Source organism: Talpa europaea, assembly GCF_964194135.1.
Source record: "Talpa europaea genome assembly, chromosome: X".
NCBI classification, from domain to species: domain Eukaryota; kingdom Metazoa; phylum Chordata; class Mammalia; order Eulipotyphla; family Talpidae; genus Talpa; species Talpa europaea.
This window is the reverse complement of record NC_140081.1, coordinates 25,691,362-25,712,732: the sequence shown is the minus strand read 5'-3', so window position 1 is coordinate 25,712,732 and position 21,371 is coordinate 25,691,362. Positions and strand designations below refer to the sequence as shown.

Below are 21,371 nucleotides of genomic sequence, written 5' to 3'. Positions count from 1 at the left end.
CAGAAATTTTAAAGAGAACTTTCAAGAGACTTAAGGGACAGTAAGGGGAAAAATGGATAGCTCATTTGTTTTGAGGAATTTTCATTTTCATTTGGTTTGATGGGAATGGATTAAGGGAATGATAGGAAATTTACTTAGCACAAATTTAGTATTGAAGTTACTAAGAGAAAGCAGAGGCCGGCCAACAATGTACTGCCCAACTCCTGGAGACCATGATCTACTCACAACTTTCTGTAAATTGCCTCTGCTTCCAAATAGCCAGTGGTTTGGTACAATACCTTGCCCACGGATATGACAGGTTGATGAAAGGCACATTTAGGTCAATATAAAATAATAGCTAATACTTTCTGAGAACTTACACTGCCAGGCACTGTTTTAAGTATTTCAGTGTGTATTTAATACAACAACCCAGTAGGTAAGTGTTAATATCCTTTTACAGATGGGTAAACTAAGGCCCAGAGAAATTAAGTAAATAAATTGTCGACACCAAATAAAGACTGCTTAAGATGAAACAAAGAAGGGGTCATTTCAGATTAGAAAGAGTGCTTCTAAGCTTATGCCACTTTTCTGCTTCATGTTTAGTTTGCCCTCGTTATCACATGACCAAGACTACTAAGTAATATAAGCTAGATATTTCAGGATCAGAAAGAAGCCGTTTTCTGGCTTAGTGCTGGCTGTTTTTCAGCTTTGTGTCACCTTGGCACACAGTAGGTGCATCATAGATTCGCAGTACAGGCACTCATGGGTCACATTTCACAAATAACCTAATTTGCTACAGCCAATCTGTGGACTTAGGAACCAGTTAAGTAAGTTTCTAGAACTGTGTAAGGCAAGGAGCATAAGTAATTCAAGAAGTGTGCACTAGCACTTTCTTCATCTCTACAATAACGTGAGCCAAACCAGCACGGACGTGCAGTGGGAGTCCAGTCGGGGACTGGAGGGTGGGGGTGGGACTCAGTTTAAGGGAACAGAGAAGAGTGAGGTTTCAGGTAGCGGCTTTCTGGAGTGACCAAAGTTCTTACGCGTCGACTGTCACGTAAGACGGGAGGGGCCGACGTGCCCCGGAAGTCAGAAGGCCTCGCCCTGGGAACCAGGGACCGCGCGGAGCTCTCTGCTGCCCACGCCCCGCGCGTTGGGGGCGGTCTCTGGGCGGGGCGCGCTGACGGCGGCGACGCTGGGAACTCTCAGGCTTCCGCGCCTGCGCGCTGCCGTCCGCCCCGCCCCGCGGCCCGAGCGCGAAATGGTGCTGTCTGAGCTGGCAGCGCGCCTCAACTGCGCTGAGTACAAGAACTGGGTGAAGGCGGGCCACTGCCTGCTGCTGCTGCGCGGCTGCCTGCAGGGCTTCGTCGGCCGCGAGGTCCTCGCCTTCCACCGGGGCCTTCTCGCCGCTGTCCCGGGCCTCGGCCCCCGTGCCGCCTGCAGCAGCCTCTCGCGGTGCAGCCCGCGCGCCCGCCAGGTGAGCACCTGGGCGGGCGCATTGACCACCGCCCTCCACCCCATACCCACCCCGGTCCTCATCTCCCGGCTCAGTGTCCCGTGTCCTCCCCTGAACGGGGCCGATCGCATGCCCAGGGCTCCGCTGTCCGGACTGTCCGCCCCTCCCTTCCGCCCCGGCACCTTCTCACCGCCGCCCCCTGTAGTTTCAGCCTCAGTGTCAGGTGTGTTCAGAGTGGAAACGGGAGATTTTGAAACATCACACCAACAGAAATGGAGATGTCCACTGGGGAAACTGCCGGCCAGGCCGCTGGCCCGTGGACGCCTGGGAGGTGGCCAAGGTAAGCACCTGTGGACGGGAGGGTAGGACGACCCCAGCAGGTAGAGGCGATCTTGAGCTTCGGCCTATGTGGAAGCCCAGGCCTCATAAACAGGGCTCTAGGGTCTGGGAGGTTGAGGGCTGTGATATTGGAACCCACCCAGCTTAATGAAATAGGGGCTTTTTTCCTGCTTGTTTATCTCCTGAAGGCATTTGAGTTTGCTCCTGCTTGCAAAGATTTCAACTGGAGATGCTGGGGCAAGATTTACAGCGAGCATCACAGTCACAGGCACAACGGGAGAAACATGGAATGATTTTGTTTTGTGTCCAATGAATTTTTATTGAACTAGTATTGACTTACAGAATTAGGTTTCAGGTGTGCAGCATTACACTTTGAGATCTGTACACTCTACTCTACATCATGATCAGCACCCAAATTCCACTTTCTATGGATCACCAGCAGCTTGACCCCCTTTACCCTTTTCACCCCCCCAGGTAAGGTATTCTTGAGGGTAGACTCCTTAGGTAGTTTATTATGGCTGTAGAGTGCCAGGAGGATGGCGAGGTAATCCAAGGGAAGTTAGAGCAAGATAGAAAGGACCTCAAGAAATCCAGCTAAATAATAATATGTTGGGGAGATATTGATGGAGTAGGTAGCCACATGGGAAACTGTTAGACTGTTTTCAAAACTTGGCAATGTAACTTACATGGTGGGCAGATTGGGTTTTTTTTTTTTTTTTTTCACTTTGATTTTTGCCAGAAGCCCTCAGGGGGTGGAGAGGGGCAGTCAGAGTGGCCTCCTGGTACAAATACTGTTTGGAGTCAGTCTACATACTAGTTAGTAGCAGGCACAGTACTTGGGAAGCAGGGGACAGAGTCCTAGCTCAGCTGCTGTGTTATGAAATTGGACCAGCCTCTGTTCCCTAACCTCAGCAACGAGGAAGTTGGTATCTTTCATGCCCCCCAGACTTTTGGCTGTAATGGACCAGTAAACCCACCACACCACACCCTCTTCCCCATTTTTACTTTTGCTGTCACGATAGAATTGCCAGTTTCTGCTTTCACCTAAAAGAGAAAGAAACTTAAACTCTCCCCTTTACTGTGGCTGCCCCTCCCTTGTGGTCTGTCACCACTTTTCATAACCTCAGAAGCCTCTTGGAGCCCATGTCGCCTATTTATGCTACTTTTCATTGCTGGCACTTGCAGGCCTTCTGTTCCCTTGTTTTTACTCTCTCTAACACCATCTTCCTTTTTTCCTCTGTTCTTTGAACTTGCCTGGCCCCACCCCAGCCCCAACAACACTATCATCTCCTTCTGCTCAGGGGAAGAATCTTCTAAGGGAGCTAACTGGTTTCACTTTCAATTCTTGACTGGGAGCCCCAGCAGTCTGGCCTTGTCTCCGTGGGCGCCTGCTCCTGTTGCTGCCTTTCCCTACCAAGTTCCTACTTCCATTTCTCTGCCTCATTTCCAGCTGCTAACTCTGTTCATGTCTCCTGGAGTTGATGGATACACCCCCGCACCTCCCATACATGCTTTCTCCTCTTTTTACCACACTTACCAACCTACCTCCATGTGCATCATTGTCTTCTTTCTGCTGCAAAGAAGGAAAAGCACATCTCTTCTTCATACCCTACCCCTCCACTTACATGTTCGACCTTATCCCTTCCCACCTACCCAAAGACTTTGAGTCTTCAATTGGCCACTCTGCTTCCCTCTAGCTTATTCCCATCACCATACAAATAGCTTGAATATGGCCTTGGTTTAATTTTTTTTCTAAGAAACAAAAAATTTAACAGTAACTATTTGAAAAAATAGTTCTATAGAATGAAAATATACATCCACAAAAAACTGTGCAAGAATGAATGCAGCAGCACTACTCATGATAACTGGAAGTTGGAAATCAGAAATGTCCATCAGCTGGTGAATGGATGAACAAAACATAGTCTATCCAGCAATGGAATATTATTCAGCCGTGAGAAGGAGTGCAGTTCCCATACATGCTACAACACTGAATGAACCCTGAAAACATGCTAAGTGAAAGAAGCCAGTAATAGGACTCCATTTATATGACATGTCCAGAATAGGCAAATCAATGGAGACAGAAAGTAGATTAGTGGTTGCCTAGGCCTTTGCTTGCCAATGCCTAGAGACCTTCTTTTTGGGGTGAAGACGATAATAAGTCAACTGTGGTGACAGATATACAACTCTGAATATACAAAAAAATCACTGAACTGTACACCTAATTTGTTATTAAGGTATAATTGACAGAACAGTATTTTAGTTTCATATGTACAGCATCATAATTTAATATTTATTTTGTGAAATGACCACTACAGTAAATCTGGTTAATACCTGTCATCATACATAATTAACAAAACTTTTCCTTGTGATGAGAACTTAAGATCTACTCTCTTAGCAACTATCAAATATACAACACGGTATTATTAACTTTAGTCACCATGCTGATATCCTTATATGACATGTGAATTATATCTCAATAAAGCTTTCTAAACATTTGAACAACTACTTGGACAGTAAAATTAAAAAAAAAAAAAAACCTTCCTTGACCTGCACCTTTCAGTTATCTCTCCATTTCTCTGTCTCCCATGAGCCTACCCAGTAACACTTCTCACAGAGGTTTTATGCCTATTCTCTTTTTCTCACCTCCCACGGACTCTTCGCCCCACTCCACCCTGACCTCTGCCCCTGCCACTCCACTGCCTCTTGTCAGGGGCGCGTGTGACCTTCAGTCCTCTTTTGCTCGCTTTTCTCACCTCTCTGACATCCAGTGCTGCTGACACTCTTTTTTTTTATTTTTAAGATTTATTTTTATTTATTTATACAAGCACTGGGTACAGTCAGAAGCGCTGGAGGGTGAGAGAATTCACCAGAGCCAGAGCAGGGAGCAGAGCAGGCAGAAGGACCGAAGCACACTGCTGAGGGGAGCAGCGGGCGTCAGGAGAGGTCTGCGCGCCCTGTGGGACCCTCCTCCAGTGGCCGGGGAGCAGCCGGGGATCGAACTGGCGCTGCAGAGCCTGCGGGCAGCTTCGCAACCCAGCGCTCAACCGCTGCGCCACCGGGGAGGCCCATGACACTCTTCTTGATGCTCTGTGGCACCATTCTCTCCTGGGTCTCCTACTTTCCCAGCCCCTCCTCCTCAGCCTCCTCCTAAGTGGAGAGTCTTTGGCCTTCCTCAGGCCTCTTCTGTCCGGACCTCTCTTTTCCCCTAGTAATATTGCCTTGGTCTGTGGAGGTCAATATTAAATGCTGCCTTTACGCCTGCCCTCTTTTGAGTTCCCCATGCCTGGCCCATATCCAGCTGCTGGCTTGACCCCTCTTCTGCCTTACCCCCCGTGCATGTTGCGTTGACTTCTCAAGACAGACTCTTCATATCTGCTTCTCACACCTATGTCTGTGGCACCACCAGCTACCTACAGTCATTCTTGTTGCTCTCTTCCTCCCCTCTTCATTTGTACCTGCAAGATATTTTTGGAATGTATGTTCTCTGCATCTCGAGCCACAGCTCTTGCTCTCTCCTGCCTGGCCTCCTCCTGGCCACCTCTGCGGCCCTGCTCACCTCTCCTCGGTTTCCCACGCAGCAGGAAGTGTGGTCTTCAAGTGGGAATTGCATCGCTGTCTTCCCTTGCCTAAAACTCATGGATGGCTTCCTGATGTCCTCAGAACAAACTCCAAACTCCTTTCCACGGCCACTGAGCCCAGCATGATCTGGCCTCTGTTTATTCTCCAACCTCATTTTCTGCTACTCAATGAAGAAACAGTCGAGGGTAGTGAGAGGCAATCATGCGGGACACGTGGTATGCCAGACAGTTTTGCAAGGCTGCTGTCAGTGGCAAAAAGGCAGCAGAGCTTCCCTGTCGGCTTCTGGTTCTGAAAGAAGGCAATGATTACTAGAATAAAACTTTAACGTGGAAGAGGCAGGTTTATGTTGGTGAGAAAATTCCAGACAGGACATGCCTTAATACTGGAAAAGAAAAATTATGCCTGACTTTGAGGTGGCTGAGACCCTCTGGATTTTCCTCTCAGCAACAGCTAAAGTAAGCAATTTATTTTCTTCTATTTCATTGCATTAGTTTGCCTATGCTACATCAGTTAACTTCTTTGTTAGTGTGTGTAGCATCCATAATAGACTTATTTCAGAGCATGGGCATGTCAATGGCTGTTAAGAGAGAAAAAGACAGTGGCGGTACTGGCTACTGTATCTTTTGATAGGGCCATTCTATGCACACAAAGTCCTTCTTAATTATAGGAGACTCGGGTGTGTGATTCCACTCTGTAAAGAACATTACCCCAACTCTCCTTGGGGCATGTGGAAACTTACCACAAGCCCTTTCAGGAATACTGTTCCAAGCAGCACTGTGTGTGGGGGGGGGTTTGTAGTTGCTTACTGAAATGTGTTTGTTTTCAAGGGAACAAGCTTCTTTATTTAAAGTAAATATTCATATGTCATCTTTTCTATTCCCTTGGCAGCAATGTACTCTTAAGCTTCCTAACTTAGGAAAGTTGTTGCATGCAGATGTAAATTTGGAAATATTTCAGAAAATAGGCCCAAACCTTGCCCTAACACCATTTTGGGGGCCCTTGCCATAAAATCCTATAAAACGCAAGATCAGGCTAAAACAGGCCCTTCTGGTGTATATCTAGTATCTTAAGCCCTAGTCCTCCATTTGTTACTCTTCTGTCAGGCCTACTCATATTGCAAATCAAATAATAGTTGCAAGTTGCAAACTTTTGTGGCTTGTTTATTAGTATGTGTAAACCATCATGCAAATGCTTTACCTGCATTAACTCATTTAATTCTCAACAACCTTTAAGGTAGATGAGGACAGTTATCCTCAGCTTACTGATGAGGCATGTGAGGATAAGTTACTTGCCTAAGGGCACACAGTTGGCAAGTGGCAGAACCGGGATTTGAACCCAGTTCTGTTATACTCCAAAGCCCAGACTGTTTAACTTTATACTATTATACTGAGCTTTCCCAAGTCATTTGTAATGTCCACTTTAGAGTAACTAGTAGTTTTAAATCTTCTTTAACAACTCAGCCACTGAAATTTCAGTAAGGAAAAGAAAAAAGGAGCTTTCCATCCATGTTTCCTGCTTATGTGCCATTCAGAGAGCACAAAACCAGTTATGTTCAGCACGCACGTGTTTCTGGTAGCAGAGGGACAGGTAGTTACAGCCTTTCATTACTGCCCTTGGCTGAGGCTTAGCTGACAACCTGTTTTCCTGGCTTGTGATCTGGACTCGTGAAACTCTACTCACTTGAAATCTCAGTAAGCATTTCAGCCTTCATCTGGGAAATGGGCAGTAACAAATTGCCCTGCGAGTCTCGAAGGAGATTCAGGTGCCCCACATGCCTCCCCTTCTCCAGGCCTTCATGCCCCGAGGACAGGCGGACAAAGCAGGACCCGAGGAGTGTGATGCAGTTGCTCTTTTAAGTCTCATCAACTCCTGTGATCACTTCAAGATTGACCGGAAGAAAGTCACAGAGGTAAGAGCTGTCACATTTGAAGCCATACCACAAGAGTTGGGAGGGTACTATGAAGACCAGTCAAGAAATACACCCTGTGATGCTAAAGCAGCCTTGCAGATGTAGCCCACTATCTCTCCCTAAAAGAGTAATGTGCAAAGAAAGACTGTCCTTGAAAGTTGGCATCACTAAGCAGGCTCGTGAGGCTCATTTCACATGCCCCTTTGTGATGTCCAAGAGCCTCCATGTGAATGCGGTCAGCAGACTGACCCTTCAATTTTCTCTAATCGAAGTTTCTCAACAACAGTGCTAATGTGCTGTTGGCTGCTTAATAGATGAACCTCATATTTCTCCTCCCTGTTCTGCTATAAACAGAAGCAAAGCGATTTTCCATATATACATTAAAAAAAAAACAGCAGAAAAAAATGTAGAGAAAGCCATCACTCTGTTCTTTGTATACCAGCATTGAATCTTGCCCTTCTGTTAATAAATCTCATTGGCTAAGCAGTTGAAGACCAAATTACTAGAACAGAAGAAAACATAAACACTAATGGATAAACAATGTCAAATTTCCTGTAGGAGATTTAGACTTGCTCTGTTTCACCAGAGTACAGCTCTGGCACATTTATTAAAGGGTCACTGAAAAGAATATATAGCATTTCTGGATAATTTATAATATGTAGAGGAAAATGCATGTATATTTTGCTAGCATGCCTGCAGCAGAAACTGAGACTTCTTTGTGACATCAGCAGACAACTCAGCACAAAGTTAACCCCTGTGATATCTTTTGTGTATGTGAAGTACACATTAATATATGATCCCACAGCGCCCTCTGTCTGAAAATGTGGGGAAAAACTTGATTTTTTTTCTATAATGGTTTTTGCATCAGAAAACTTCCTTGGCCTAGCTTCCTGAAACTGCAACACTATTTAAAGGGTTTTTTGCATTGCCTGCTTCAGCCTTTGGGTCTATCCAGAGCCAGTGGCCAATACTCTTGCTCTTTGGCAGGTGGTTTTAAGGGACTTGGGGGAGGGGGTGGAGAGGCGGTAAGAGATACCCAGCCAGTCACAAGATCTCAAGGGTGAACAATAATTGTAGGCTTGTTTGTATTTCTTATCCCAGTTAATTTATTTTCAAGTGACAAGGGTTGAATATCTCCTGAAGCCTTGATGCCACCTACAGGCCACACTTCTGGATTTTGTAATTAGTAAAGCCTTTCTGTAATTTTTCTTTGGCATTACAAAATCTATTTACCCCATTGTTTGATTCTGAAGGCTTTCATTTTGGTTTTTTTTTGTCTTTCTGTAGGTGATTAAGTGTCGTAATGAAATCATGCACTCTTCAGATATGAAAGTATCTTCTACCTGGCTTCAAGATTTTCAGGTGAAGATCCAGAATTTTCTGAATGAATTCAAGAATATCCCAGAGATTGTGGCAGTATACTCCAGAGTAGAAGAGGTAAAAACCATACATAATAGTTCTGGCATCAGGAACTAAGGGGACCAACTCTCCTGCCTGCCTGTGACTATGCAGGTGCCTCTCTTTTTCTTTCTCCTTTTCCCAATAAGCCTGTCCTTTTTTTAAAATGTTTTTTTAAAAAAAGACTAAGGGGATAAAACAACCATAACTACCCATTTAGAATTTGAGGTTTATAAGATGTAAACAAAATTTTAGAATGTAAGCGGAGGAAAAAGGTTGATAGGAAATATGGAATTGTGCTGGTCTGAGGAGCTTTTCTGTGGTCAGAATATGCTATTAAAATAGAGGCAGCTAATGATGTTTGGTTATGCGTTCTTTGAATAATCCAATGGCATATCTTTTTCATTCAATCAGCTCTTATATCTGTTCCGTCATCCAACAGCTGTTGACATCTGACTGGGCTGTCCACGTCCCTGAGGAAGATCAGCTAGATGGATATGAATGTGATACAGGAGTTTACCTGAGTGAAAGCCAAGTAAATGAAATAGAAATGGAATTACTAAAGGAAAAACTTCAAGAGATCTATCTTCAAGCAAAAGAGCAAGAGGTGTTTCCTGAAGAGGTAAAAACAGAAGTACTGCATCCTCTGTGGCAGAAAACAAAACAGGAGAGAGGAAGAGTAGCTCATTTTAACATTTTCCAATGATGGTTCTGATTTATAAATCCAACAATTTCCAGAAATGAATATTCTTTTCGCAGAGGTTACTATTACCCTTAAAGAAATATTTTCACTTAATCAGCAAACATCTGCATGCCTACTTTGCGCCATAAACTGGAACCCCATGGTAAGGGCCACCACAGAGTCCTGCACCAGAAGCTCTGGGGATTCCCTGCATGTCCAGGGCAGGTTGCAGAAAAGACTGTGCCGGAAGTTGCTATTTTTCTGGGACTAACAGAATGAAGTAAGAGTTTGAGAAGTTGGCAAGAGGAAAAGGGTGTTCTTGAGAAGGAATAGCACTTGGACAGACAGGAAAGAATAGTAGGCTTGGGCAGTGACAAGGTGAGCATTGGGTGGGAGGGAGGTCAAGGAGATGAAGCCATATTTTGAAAGGTTTTCTGTGCTGCACCAAGGGATTTGGACTTTATTTCCAAAGAGCAGTAGGGAGCCAAAGGATGTTTTTAAGCAAGAAAGAGTGATATGATCAGATGGAACTTTTATAAAGTTTACTCTTAGTTGAACATTGGACACTAGCTAGGAGACTCTTAGAGTTGTGTGAAGTTGAAAGGAACTAGAGGTGTGAAGAAGGATTCTGGGGGCATTACTTGGGTAAAACTGATGGTTAAATTACTTGAAGCATGGCATAAGGCTAGTAGGAGGGGAGTTAAAGGACAGCAAGGTTTCTAGCTTAGGAGACTTTAGACTAATGTGCTCAAGTTCTAATAAGGGAGTAGAGGAGAAAGGTACCTAACAGTAGTACAATTGTATTCTAATAAGGTTCTGGAATATTCCAGCATTTGCTGGATTAGAATTCGACATAAACAGGAGATCTTGGAATTGCTTTATTTCTTCATTTCACCTTACTCAAAAAGAAAGTAGCTTTACTGGTTACCTCATTGAAAACAGAGAGAATATATATTCCTTTCATTAAGCCATGCTCCTTACTGGTCTTTGTGCCTTTATTAACTGTTATCACTTTGACTCAGATTCTGTATTCAGCTTAGTGAGCTCTTTTGATACAGGGACTGGGTACCAGTGGTTTGGGGTATGCCGGCCCTGGCACACCATAGATATTTAAAATTGCTGAGTAAGAAGGTTAAATATTCTATTTTCTAAAGACATGTGTTTTATCTTGCTTTATTTTAAAATGCCATTAGAACCAGCCCTGGCTTTCTTCCTACTGCTTCTTTTAGAAGCAGAGTAGATAAGAGAAGTCACAGGGGATCAGGCTCACTGCCCCTGAGTCTTCAGTAGTTCTCTCTTCTCTCTTGGGGGAGTTGTAGTTCTTTTTCTGTTTGTGTAACAGAGCACAAAACACATCAGTAGAAATACACTTAAGCCAGGGAACTACGTAAGCCATGAGCTGGAAGGTAACCTGTCCTTTGTCCCCCACTTTACATGCAAAGCAGTGACCCCAAGGAGCAGGCACTGACAGGTGCAAGGCCCCACAGCTGGGGGTAAAGGCTGACCCAGAGGTCTCCCCGCTTCTGGTCCTGTGCCTTTCCACAGCCCATGCTGCAGATCCTGTATCACTGAGGAGCTTGGAGCTATAAATTTCCATCCCTCATTATCTCTGTTTTACAGGGAAGAAATTGGGGTTAATTGGCTTATTCTCTGGGTCCCAAAATCTCAAGATAAAGTTATAAATGCTCACTTTTCATGCTTTCTGTTTAGTAGACCATGGCATTTCTCTTGATATTTCAATTGATGAAAATGGGAGTTGGGGCTGATTGGCGTGTTATCTCTAAGAAGCTGAAGGTTGGCTTTCCATGATGTGTGGAACTTGACCTCTTTTGAAAATTCAGCACCATGTGTGGTTATCCGTGTTCTTTAGAGTTAGTCTCCAGAATCAGAGGCTAAACCAAATTTTAGTGAATGGAAAATGCCTTCAGTTTTAAGACACACCATTAAATCAGTTACTTCTAAGAAAAAAAAAAAAAAAGCTGCCATCTTAACCATAAGACACTATCAGTGGTAAGATACATTCTCATTTAAGATGTTAAAATAAGAACAAATATATATCTAGGAATCAGGAAATACCATGATTATAGCACAACCACAGGGACATTTTTTGTGAATGTTTAACAAGCCCTGTTTCTGGTGTTCATTAAAATAGTAGGGGTAGTGTTGAGAAAAAATGATTAATGGTGGTAATTTAGTGTGATGGTTCCCGCAAATGGATTGCCCAGCTTGAGAGTGCCAAGGAGCACATGTGTAGCAGGAGCTTAACATCGCTCTTCTTTTCTGTTTGTTTGACAAGGCTTAGTGATATATAACATTAGAGAGAGAGGCTTTCATTAAAATACCCTGTGCACATAACTGTGATCGTAAAATGCTCTCTACTGCAGAGCCAAATGGGAGTGGCAGTTATTCAGACCCTTAGCACATGTGTGTAGTGTGTCTGCCAGGGGCCCATCTGCTGCAGAACTCAGCTGCCACCCAAGAGTCCTTCACATGGGTGCTGGACCTCAGTCCTCTATTAGGGTCTCGGGGTTGAAAGTGAACTGAAGGACATTGAGCACAGCAATTAGCAGAAATACATGTAAAGTACATGCATGTTCTTTAAAATCATTACAGGTTTCTTAAACCAAGGTGAGGGAACCACCTTCACGGAGATCCATGGGGAAGCTCCGGAGAAGGGGTAGTGACAGAACATACTCGAGGCAGCCAGGGAAAGAATTGAAAATGACACTTTGTTATATTCCAGAAACATTCACTGAGAGTGAGCAGCTATTCCGTGCCAGGCACAGTTCCAGAAGTTTGGTATGTGTCAGTGAACAGAACAAAGATCCCTGCAGGGGAGACAGACAGCAAACAGCTAACATAATAAGTAAATGATGGGGCACATCAGAAGGAGATGTAGTGTTGAGCAGAGTATGGGGATCAGCAGGGCAGAGTATTGGTGGCAGTAATGTGGCTTAGTTGGCAGGTGGCTCAGCATTCTTAAAGGAGGTGGGGGTTAGCTGTGTGCACTGTATGGAACAAGAACATTCAGAGAGGAATCGGCAAGCTGAGCAGTGCGCCTGGAGTGGGGTGGGCATGAAAACTGGGTGAGCGTAGCGAAGGCGGAGAACGCAGGTCCTGTTGGGCTTCATGTCCTCGGGATGGCAGCCATGGGACAGAAGCAGGAAGAGCTGTTCGGAGGCTGCTGCAGTTACCAGGTAAGAGAGAGGATGGTTCAGACCAGGATGGGAATGTAGAGGTGGTGGAAACGCAAGCAGATGTCACATGCGGTAGAAAGAGGTGTCAAGGGCAAGTGCAGAAGTTTTGGCTTGTGCGACTGGGTGAATGGAGGTGTAGGCATTTCGGCCTAGAATATGCCAGGCACACAGTAGAATAACTGGGTCCAGTCTCGCTGGACACTTGTTAAATGTAGGAAAGGGGGAGTGTCCCAGAATGTTCCAGGCATTAATGTACCAGAAATGAGTGGGTACTTCTAATCCCACAAGACCGCATGTGGAAGCAAGGTCCGAAAGGTCAAGTGTCTTCCAGAGTCACGTAGCCAGTGAAGTGACAAAGCTGAACTTCAAACTCTGAGCATGACTACATTCCATAATTGCTCTAGTATTTTCAATTTTTCCATCTCTATTTCCTCTTCCCTCTTTATAGAAACGTCCACAAGTCCTTTCTGTTCTTAATAAGTTTTTTCAAAACCTCACTTTTACTTCCTCCCCTCACCCCCAACCAAACTAAAATAATCACCCCTCTTAAGCACATTTCAAGAGCAAGAGGGCCAGGAGGTGATAGCACAAAGGGTCACAGCTCCCAAGTCATCAAATGAGGTCTCCAGACAGGGGGAGGGAGGACCCCTCTCCATTTTGGATTGCATGTGGGTCCACAGTCCCAACCAGTGTGATCACAGGCATCTGATGGGGGCCATGAGAAGGGCCCTGAGGTGCTCCCAGTGTGGCACTCACAGTGACTGACATATGCTGGGATTTCACACTTTGGGGCTTCCAGGTTTGTTACGTAAAGCCCAGGTATCGGGAGCTCTAGGCTTGTTTCCAGCCATGTGATAAATTGCTCCACCTGAAGGGCACATCCCCATCTATTTAATTCCCCTGCGTGAAGCCCTCTGGCCATCTTCAGCTCCTCCCTAGCCACACTTGCTCCCTGTTCATCCTGGTCACGAGCACTGACCACTTTTCCCCTCCCTTCCACCCCTGGCAGCTGTGCTTCAGCGTCTGGCTGTCTCATTTGCTTCTATCACAGTAACCTGAGTGCCTGCTACGATTACAGCCTATACCTGCACATCAGAGTCAGTGATGTGCCCTCTCTAGTTTGAGAACCACCACTCTGCTAGGGGGAAGGTACTCCACCACTTTCCTTCATTAACTTAGATCATCTTGACTTAGCTTGGAGTTGAGGCCCCTCACCCAAAGCTATGAGTAACATTCATCCTTGTAATAAACAGAGATGGGTGAGGGTTTTCTGGGATAAGCCTGAATGAAAAGATTTCCATGGTACTATCTGAGATTTCTTGTATTAATTTAAACATCAGGAAATACATTAATGGTGGGAGTTTAAGTTGGTTAACCTCTAAATGGCAGTTTTGACAAAATATATTAATTAAGACTATATTCTACTTTTTTTTTTTTTTTTAATATAGAGGCATGTTTTTATTTATTTATTTATTTGTTTGTTTTTGTTTATACATGCACTGGGTACAGTCAGAAGCGTGGGAGGGTGAGAGAATTCACCAGAGCCAGAGCGGGGAGCAGAGCAGGCAGAAGGACCGAAGTACACTGCTGAGGGGAGCAGCGGGCGGCAGGAGAGGTCTGCGCGCCATGTGGGACCCTCCTCCAGTGGCCGGGGAGCAGCCGGGGATCGAACCGGCGCCGCAGAGGCCGCGGGCAGCTTCGCAACCCAGCGCTCAACCGCTGCGCCACTGGGGAGGCCCTATATTCTACTTTTTTTAAAAAAAAAGATTTATTTATTTATGTATACAAGAGCTGGGGTACAGAACAGAGGTGTGGGCAGTGAGAGACAGAGACAGAGTGGGTAACAGAACAGGCGGATTGGCAAAGTATGCTGCTGAGGGGAGCAGTGGGCGAATCAGGAGAGGTCTGCTGTGCCATGTGGGTAGCTCCCTGGCCGGGGATTGAACTTGTGCTGCAGAAGCTCTGGACAGCTTCCTAGACTGCGTTTTAACCCCTAGCGCCACCAGGGAGGCCCAAGACTATATTCTACTTTTAAAAGACTCTGCATATAGCCTTGTCACTTAGGCAAGATGACACATGTACCAGATCAGTTACAGCAGCATTACTTGTCTTTTCAGAGGTTTGAAATAGTATGTTAAAATATGAAACATCCACAATGAAATGTTATTTAACCATTAATAAAATAATCTACATAATCACTCTTTCTGATCTGATGTCGAAAAGGCCTGCTGAAGAACAGTGTCTAGTGCTGCCACTTGTTTTTAAAAAGTGTTTATGTGTCATCAGACCTCAGTAAAGCTAGAGTTTTTTAAATGAAATGTATACATGTAAATGTACAGGATATCTCTGAAGGAAACACAAGAAACTTCATTGTGGTCACCTCTTAGGATAGGATCTATGACTGGGGATAGGAAGAGGGCTGACTTTTTACCTTGTACCCTTGTGTTCATTTTTAATTTTATGCCTAGACATTTATTACTGTTACATAGCTATATGCACATGCATATGTGTATATGGGTATGTAGACATGTGTATATGGGTATATATGTGTGTACATATATATATATATATTTATTTATTTATTTTAATAGAGGCATGTTTTATTTATTTATTTATTTGTTTGTTCATTTGTTTTGTTTATACATGCACTGGGTACAGTCAGAAGCGCGGGAGGGTGAGAGAATTCACCAGAGCCAGAGCAGGGAGCAGAGCAGGCAGAAGGACCGAAGTACACTGCTGAGGGGAGCAGCGGGCGGCAGGAGAGGTCTGCGCGCCATGTGGGACCCTCCTCTGGTGGCCGGGGAGCAACCGGGAATCGAACTGGCGCTGCAGAGGCTGCGGGCAGTTTTGCAACCCAGCGCTCAACCGCTGCGCCACCGGGGAGGCCCATATATATATTTAATAGTTGTAGATGGCACAGAATTCAAAATGAAAATCTTTTCATTCGGGCTACTTTTATATATACATATATAGCTATGTGTATGTTTAATAGTAATAAATGTGTGGGTATAAAATTCAAAGTGAAAGGGATTTATTTTACTTTTTCATATAGATAGGATTGTTTATGTGCTTCTGAGTACACGTGTGTATGTCTGCATGTACCTATATATGCGTATATAGATAGAGACAGAAAAATATAGCCCTTAAGTACAAATGCAGGACGTTTTAAAGCAAAAAAAATTGGGGGAAACAAGCAAACACCGCCCTTGTGTGGCCCCATGCCAGCTATTGGTGGACATGTTAGACGGAGCCTGTCTGGAGCTATTTCATCTGAGTTATGAGTCTCCTGTAAATCCACCTACGCTGAACATGGTATGGGTCCCTCTTACAGATCTTAAGGCAACTGGAAGTGGTGAAAGAATTTCTGAGAAACAACGAGGATCTCAGAAATAATCTTACAGAAGAGATCCAGAAGCTCGACAGCCTCCACATACCGCATCACCAGCTGGATTCTGAAGAGCCCAGAGAACAGACACCTGACGCCGAGGCCTGTGGTGAGTGCAGGCGGATCACGTTAAAGCAGGGACAGAACAGTCTTGTGTCTTTGATGTCTGTTCTCTCACAGAAGGCCGTAATGGTTCCCGGCGTAGTCATCTGGTGTCCCTATACCCTTGTTATTTGAAAAAAAGGACACTCTGCTTTGTGCTCTGACTGCTGACAGCAGTTAGTAATTCAGCATAACTCTCTCAGCTTGCTTTAGTCAAATAAACCTGAAGTCATTGGTCTAAGTGGAGCAATGTTATATCACAATTAAAAAAAAAAAAATTCAGCCCTAAAACGGTTCCAGTGATACCTGGCTCTTGGCTGTAGCAGTAACTATCCTAAAAAAAACACATTAAAATAAATGTTTTCAGTGTTTTACTTTTTTTCTTCAGATAAATTAAGTATTTGCTTTTATTTTAGGTTGCCCTCTGACAAAAATCAAACGTGTCATGTGAAGGTCGGCGTGGCTTCTGTCTCAGTCACCAATTTCTGTGCTAAAGGAAAAACTCGCAAGAGTGTTTCACCTAAAGAAAAAGGAATTTTTAATGCCTTTTCCTCCACTTCCCTTTGTTTCTCTGGGAGCATTTTTTAAAATATTCACAAGCTTGATGTTGTGTGTTCTCCACTGACCAAAAAACGTTACCTACTCTTGTACCAAAACTTGCTATCAGGTTGTTGGGTTGGGGAGGGTTGTTTTTTGTTTTTTTCAGATTCTCTTCTGGCCCTAAACTCTACCTGCTTAACACAGTAAAGGCTGTGTCCAGCCTGTCTGAAGGGTCACGCGGAGTTCTCTGTCCACTGGCAAACAAGAGCCCCACGCCTGCTTCCTGAAAGTCATTCACGAGGGGAGGCTGGGATGTAAATTTTGGGATACAAAGCCTTCCTTTTTGGAGGAAGGCCCAAAAAAGGGCCGTTTTTAGTCATTTCCAATTAGTGCAAAACTGTTACTACCCATTTTTGGAAGCCTGCAGCAAACTTCCTGCATTTATACTTAAGGAGATGGGACCAGACAGGTCAGTGGGGGCTGGAGAACACAGTGGCTTGACTGACCAAAGCGGGGAGGGCCCAGGCCGCCATCACAGCCAGGGCTGTCAGGAAGCTCTGCAGTTGCTGGCTTGTGTGGCACACTCAGGAACAGTGAGCTCCCGCAGCATTCAGCTCGCTGTTCAGTTACTCGCCGGTACAGAGTACAGGGCCTGGCCCTGCTGTGCTCCTGAGTATTTGTTGACTAAAGGGTCAACTGATAGCTTAGGCTGATCCATAGAGATAAATGCTAGTTACACCGATAGTAACTAAACCTGGCCTTTCGTTCTGAGATTGAAGAATGAAATTTTTATCCTGGGTGTAATCTGTGCGGAATGGGGGGAGCTTGGGGGATATTTGCATTTACTATCATTTTATAAAATCTAAATGAGTGCAAATGTGCCTACATTTTCCTGCTTTTATCTTTCCCTTATCGTGTGGTCTTTATTCTACCCTTTCTCCCTTCACAGAATTCCTTGAGAAGACTTCAGTAGTAAAGAACTTTCATTCTTACAGCTGCCTCCCCACCCCAACTAAGAAACTTAAACTTTCCAGGGTTCCAGATATAAGATACAAAACTTGGGATCAAATTAAATCTTGATTCACTAACCAATTTAAGACCTGATTTCTTCCTTTAGGAAGTTTGGACTATGAACACTTTCATTTTATAGCTCTTGTATTTAGTTAGCTTTCCCTTATCCATCCCACAACCGTTTATCAACTGTTAGCCGTGTGCCAGGCACCGAAGTATGTGCAACATGAGAATCTGTGAAGGTGTGAATGGTGATGCTAAGAGCTGTCATCTTACTAGAGTTATTTAGTGTGTGTTCTGATAAAGACACTGTTTAGAGGGCCTCCCCGGTGGCGCAGCGGTTGAGCGCTGGGTTGCGCAGCTGCCCGCAGCCTCTGCAGCGCCGGTTCGATCCCTGTACTTCGTCGGTCAGCCTGTTCTGTTCTCCGCTCTGTCTCTGGTGAACCCTCTCACTCTCCCGCGCTTCTGACTATACCCAGTGCTTGTATAAATAAATAAATAAATCTTAAAAAAAAAAAAAGACACTGTTTAGAAAATATACTTGGCGACACTTGTTACATTAAACTTGAAACAGAGAAAGAAAGATCTCCACGTAGGGGGCTTGAGCGCAAATGCAGCATGTACAGGGGCAGGCCCCATGGGCCTCTCTTTTACACAGTGGGCGCAAGGTGTGCACAAAGGGCGTTCGCAGCAGCGTTGTCTGTCGGCCATCAAGAGAGGACTGCTTAAATGAAGCACAGCACATCCATGCAGCTATTAAAAAGAAAGGTGATGTGGCAGCTATGGAGAGAACGATAAATTGAAGAGCAAATTGGTTTAAAGTGCCTAGCATGCTGAGAGAGTTTTTGCACTTTCAAATAACAGGGGTCTGGACAGTTTTGTGTTATTCCAGACTGTGTTACCTCTGTGAAGGGAACTGGGGCTGATGGGGAAGGGTTTAGAAGAAATTGCTCTCATCTATTTTATATTCGCCCATATGAAACCACAGACTTGCACTTGTGTATCTTGAAATTTTTTAATTAAAATTTTTAATTTCAAAAAACCGTGAACAATATAAATTAAAACTGCAAGACTTAATGGATCGTGTTTCCTGGGGTATGTTGTGGCCTTCATTTTTGTGGAGGTCACTGCCACCTCCAGGGGTACTGGTGAGGCAGTGTCAGAAGAAGCCCGGACTCCTGTCAGGACAGGCCTTTACTTCATCTCAGAGGCTTGTTTTCATCCTGCAATATTATTTGCTCTTGGCCTCTCCCTGCGACACAATATGTGTTCATAGTTTTGAAAGAAATAGAACTTTTTTAGCATTATAGTGGCAAAGATAGGGCAGTTCTCTGGATTTTAGCTTGTGTTTTGCCAGGGAGCTTAGAGGACTTAAGGGGGTGAGGGTAACCTTACTTATTAAACTTATATAAAACACGAATTCTGAGAAATAAAAGTATGTGCGTCACCGAAACAGTAGTTCAGCCAATTCCGAATATTATTGGTGTCATAAAAAATAGTGGCAGAGATCTGTATATACTTTAAATTGCCAAAGCCAGAAATCATTACAAAATGATTACCCCAATGATTTGAAAGTTTCATTTTTATTAAAGTATTAATCACTTAAATGGCTTTAAACATTAACGTCCTAGACAACAATGGGTCAGATCTTTTAATCGGGTGGGCATACTGTGAATTAGATTCTGGAACATTGCCTCAGAGTGGGAGTGTTGCAATCTTTTCGGTATTTTCTCTAATCATTTTACCCTCTAAATTATAAATGTAGAATAATAGAAAATTATCAGCAGAGATTACCTCCATTTTCCTTACAAGGTTAATTAAGAACCTCCCTGCTCTGGAATTTCTTGAACAGTGACCTCTTATTGATATATAATACTCAAAGTACAAAATACATTTTGTAAGACAAATCTAAAATATTCATTCGTACTCTGCAATAGTAAAGGGGGAAAATCTCCTTTACTGTTTCAATAAAAATTTTGATTCATTTTAGAGCTTTAAGAACTGCTTTTTATTTCTGCATTATGGTCCGAATGATACTGGGAGCCACTACTATCTTTCAGAGACTTCTCAAACCCACGCTCTATGCATGTTAGTGATGACCACAAAACTAAACTGGGCATTTTGTGGCTTGTCTTTGGGAAGGTAGGCGGCGACCTTTCCAGCTTTATTACTTTCTAGTGGGTTTCAGAAAGGCATGAGAATTTTAATGTCAGAAGCATGTGTGGTAGCCAGCCTCCAAGACGACCCTCAACACCCCTGCCTTGTGGTAGTGCCACCCTTCAGTTGTCCTCTCACCGTGTACCCGCGTTGGTCCCTGTGGCCCGTGGAACACAGCTGGAGTGATGGTATGCCACGCCTCAGATGAAGCTATAAAAGTGTATGGCTTCCATCCCGGGCTTTCTCTCTCAGAACACCTGCTCTGGTGGTGAGCCGCCCCATGGTGGGCTCTAGTAAACAAGTGTGAGCTATTTGGAAATGGGCCCCTTATCCACGGAAGCTGAGAGACTCTGGGCTAGAAGAACCCAGCTGTGCCACTCCCTATTTCCTGGCCCTCAGAAACTGTGGTATCACAAAGACTTCCTTAAGCTGTAAGGTTTGGGGGTGATTTGGCACACAGCAATAGACAACTCGTACATTCTGTTTTCCAGAGCGCTTTTCACTCCTTTGTGCCCTGTGTGAAAGACAGAAAATACCTACAAAGAGGACGTCTGTGTCCGTGTCACAGAAGATAAAGGGGAGCTTCAGGAATTCCACCACTGTTGGGCCTCCTTTACACAGGCCTTGGGTCTTCAGAACCGTTCATGTTTCCATTTCTTTGCATTTGAAATATGTAACAAAAGCAGGGTTTAAGTACTCTTAAACTTATTCTTTTGCTCCCCCCCACCCCAGGCCTCTCTGGAACTTCCCGCATCTTCCAGTGGTGGGGGGAGACTTGGGATCAAATCCTAGACAGCAGCCACTACTAGAGACAGTGGCCTTGCCAGCTTACCCCTTTTCCCGGCTCTCACACCCCTGGTTTGAGTCTGTAGGGCCCATAGGGTTCCTGGGGGGGGGGTACTCTGGATTAATACTGTTGACCATTCACCCTCACCCCACCCCCCACTCTAGCTAGTGTTCAATACAGGTTGCTAGGCGAACCAGTTTTACAAGCCGCCATTTCACCCATTTGAAAGCATGAAGTAAAGAGGAAAGGATTATGATTTTGTACGTTTTATTTTGTTTACCTAGAATCCAGGGTTGATAGCAACTGTGCTCGGAATTGTTTGTGAATGGTCCTATAACGGCGCTTGGTCACCTAGAGATTCTAGCTTCTCTTAATAAGTAGCCCTCAAAAGTCTAAACTGGATTTCACTAAATTCATTTAAGCCTGCTGTGAATCCAGCACATCCCTCAGTAGAAACAGCCCCTGGACTTCTTTGGATGTGAAGGGATGTGTGGCTATGCCAAGTTTTAAAGGTCACCTCTGCCACTAAGCACCCTTATTTGGCCTGAACACCCAAAACAAGTAACAAAATCAGGTACCTAAGATAACTTTACAAAAAGCCGGGAGTCTGTCTTATTCAAACAGACTTCCTCCCCTATATAAACCGCCCCCCAAGTTGGAGGTCCCTTTGTTATAGGACAGGGAGAGGGGCTGCTTCCTTCCTTAGTCTCTTCTGCAGCTTCTTCTCTCCCTGCTCAGCTCCACCCTCCCTTGGGTGGGGCAGGGAACCTCCCCCTTTCCTGGGGACCACCCTGTTACACCTTGAAGAGGAAGGCCCATGTATCTTCACCTTCTACAACTATTTTATTTC

At 44.5% G+C, this 21,371-nt stretch overlaps 1 protein-coding gene across 1 annotated transcript; it reads left to right on the top strand.

Annotated features, from left to right (window-relative positions):
* The first annotated feature begins 1,228 nt into the window (after positions 1-1,228).
* On the top strand, positions 1,229-16,431 carry LOC311187749 (uncharacterized protein CXorf38). The gene is made up of 6 exons (XM_084259071.1): positions 1,229-1,456; positions 1,641-1,775; positions 7,143-7,262; positions 8,550-8,699; positions 9,103-9,282; positions 15,871-16,431. The coding sequence occupies exons 1-6, from the start codon at positions 1,241-1,243 to the stop codon at positions 16,159-16,161; spliced, it is 1,092 nt and encodes a 363-aa protein (XP_084115197.1). The 5' UTR covers positions 1,229-1,240; the 3' UTR covers positions 16,162-16,431.
* The last annotated feature ends 4,940 nt before the right edge of the window (positions 16,432-21,371 follow it).

Bases quoted from the DNA above. Each gene is read 5' to 3' on its own strand.
- LOC311187749 (XM_084259071.1), top strand. From the start codon at position 1,241: ATGGTGCTGTCTGAGCTGGCAGCGCGCCTCAACTGCGCTGAGTACAAG. The intron at 1,457-1,640 runs GTGAGCACCTGG...CGCCCCCTGTAG, and splicing joins GCAGCCCGCGCGCCCGCCAG to TTTCAGCCTCAGTGTCAGGT. The intron at 7,263-8,549 runs GTAAGAGCTGTC...GTCTTTCTGTAG, and splicing joins ACCGGAAGAAAGTCACAGAG to GTGATTAAGTGTCGTAATGA.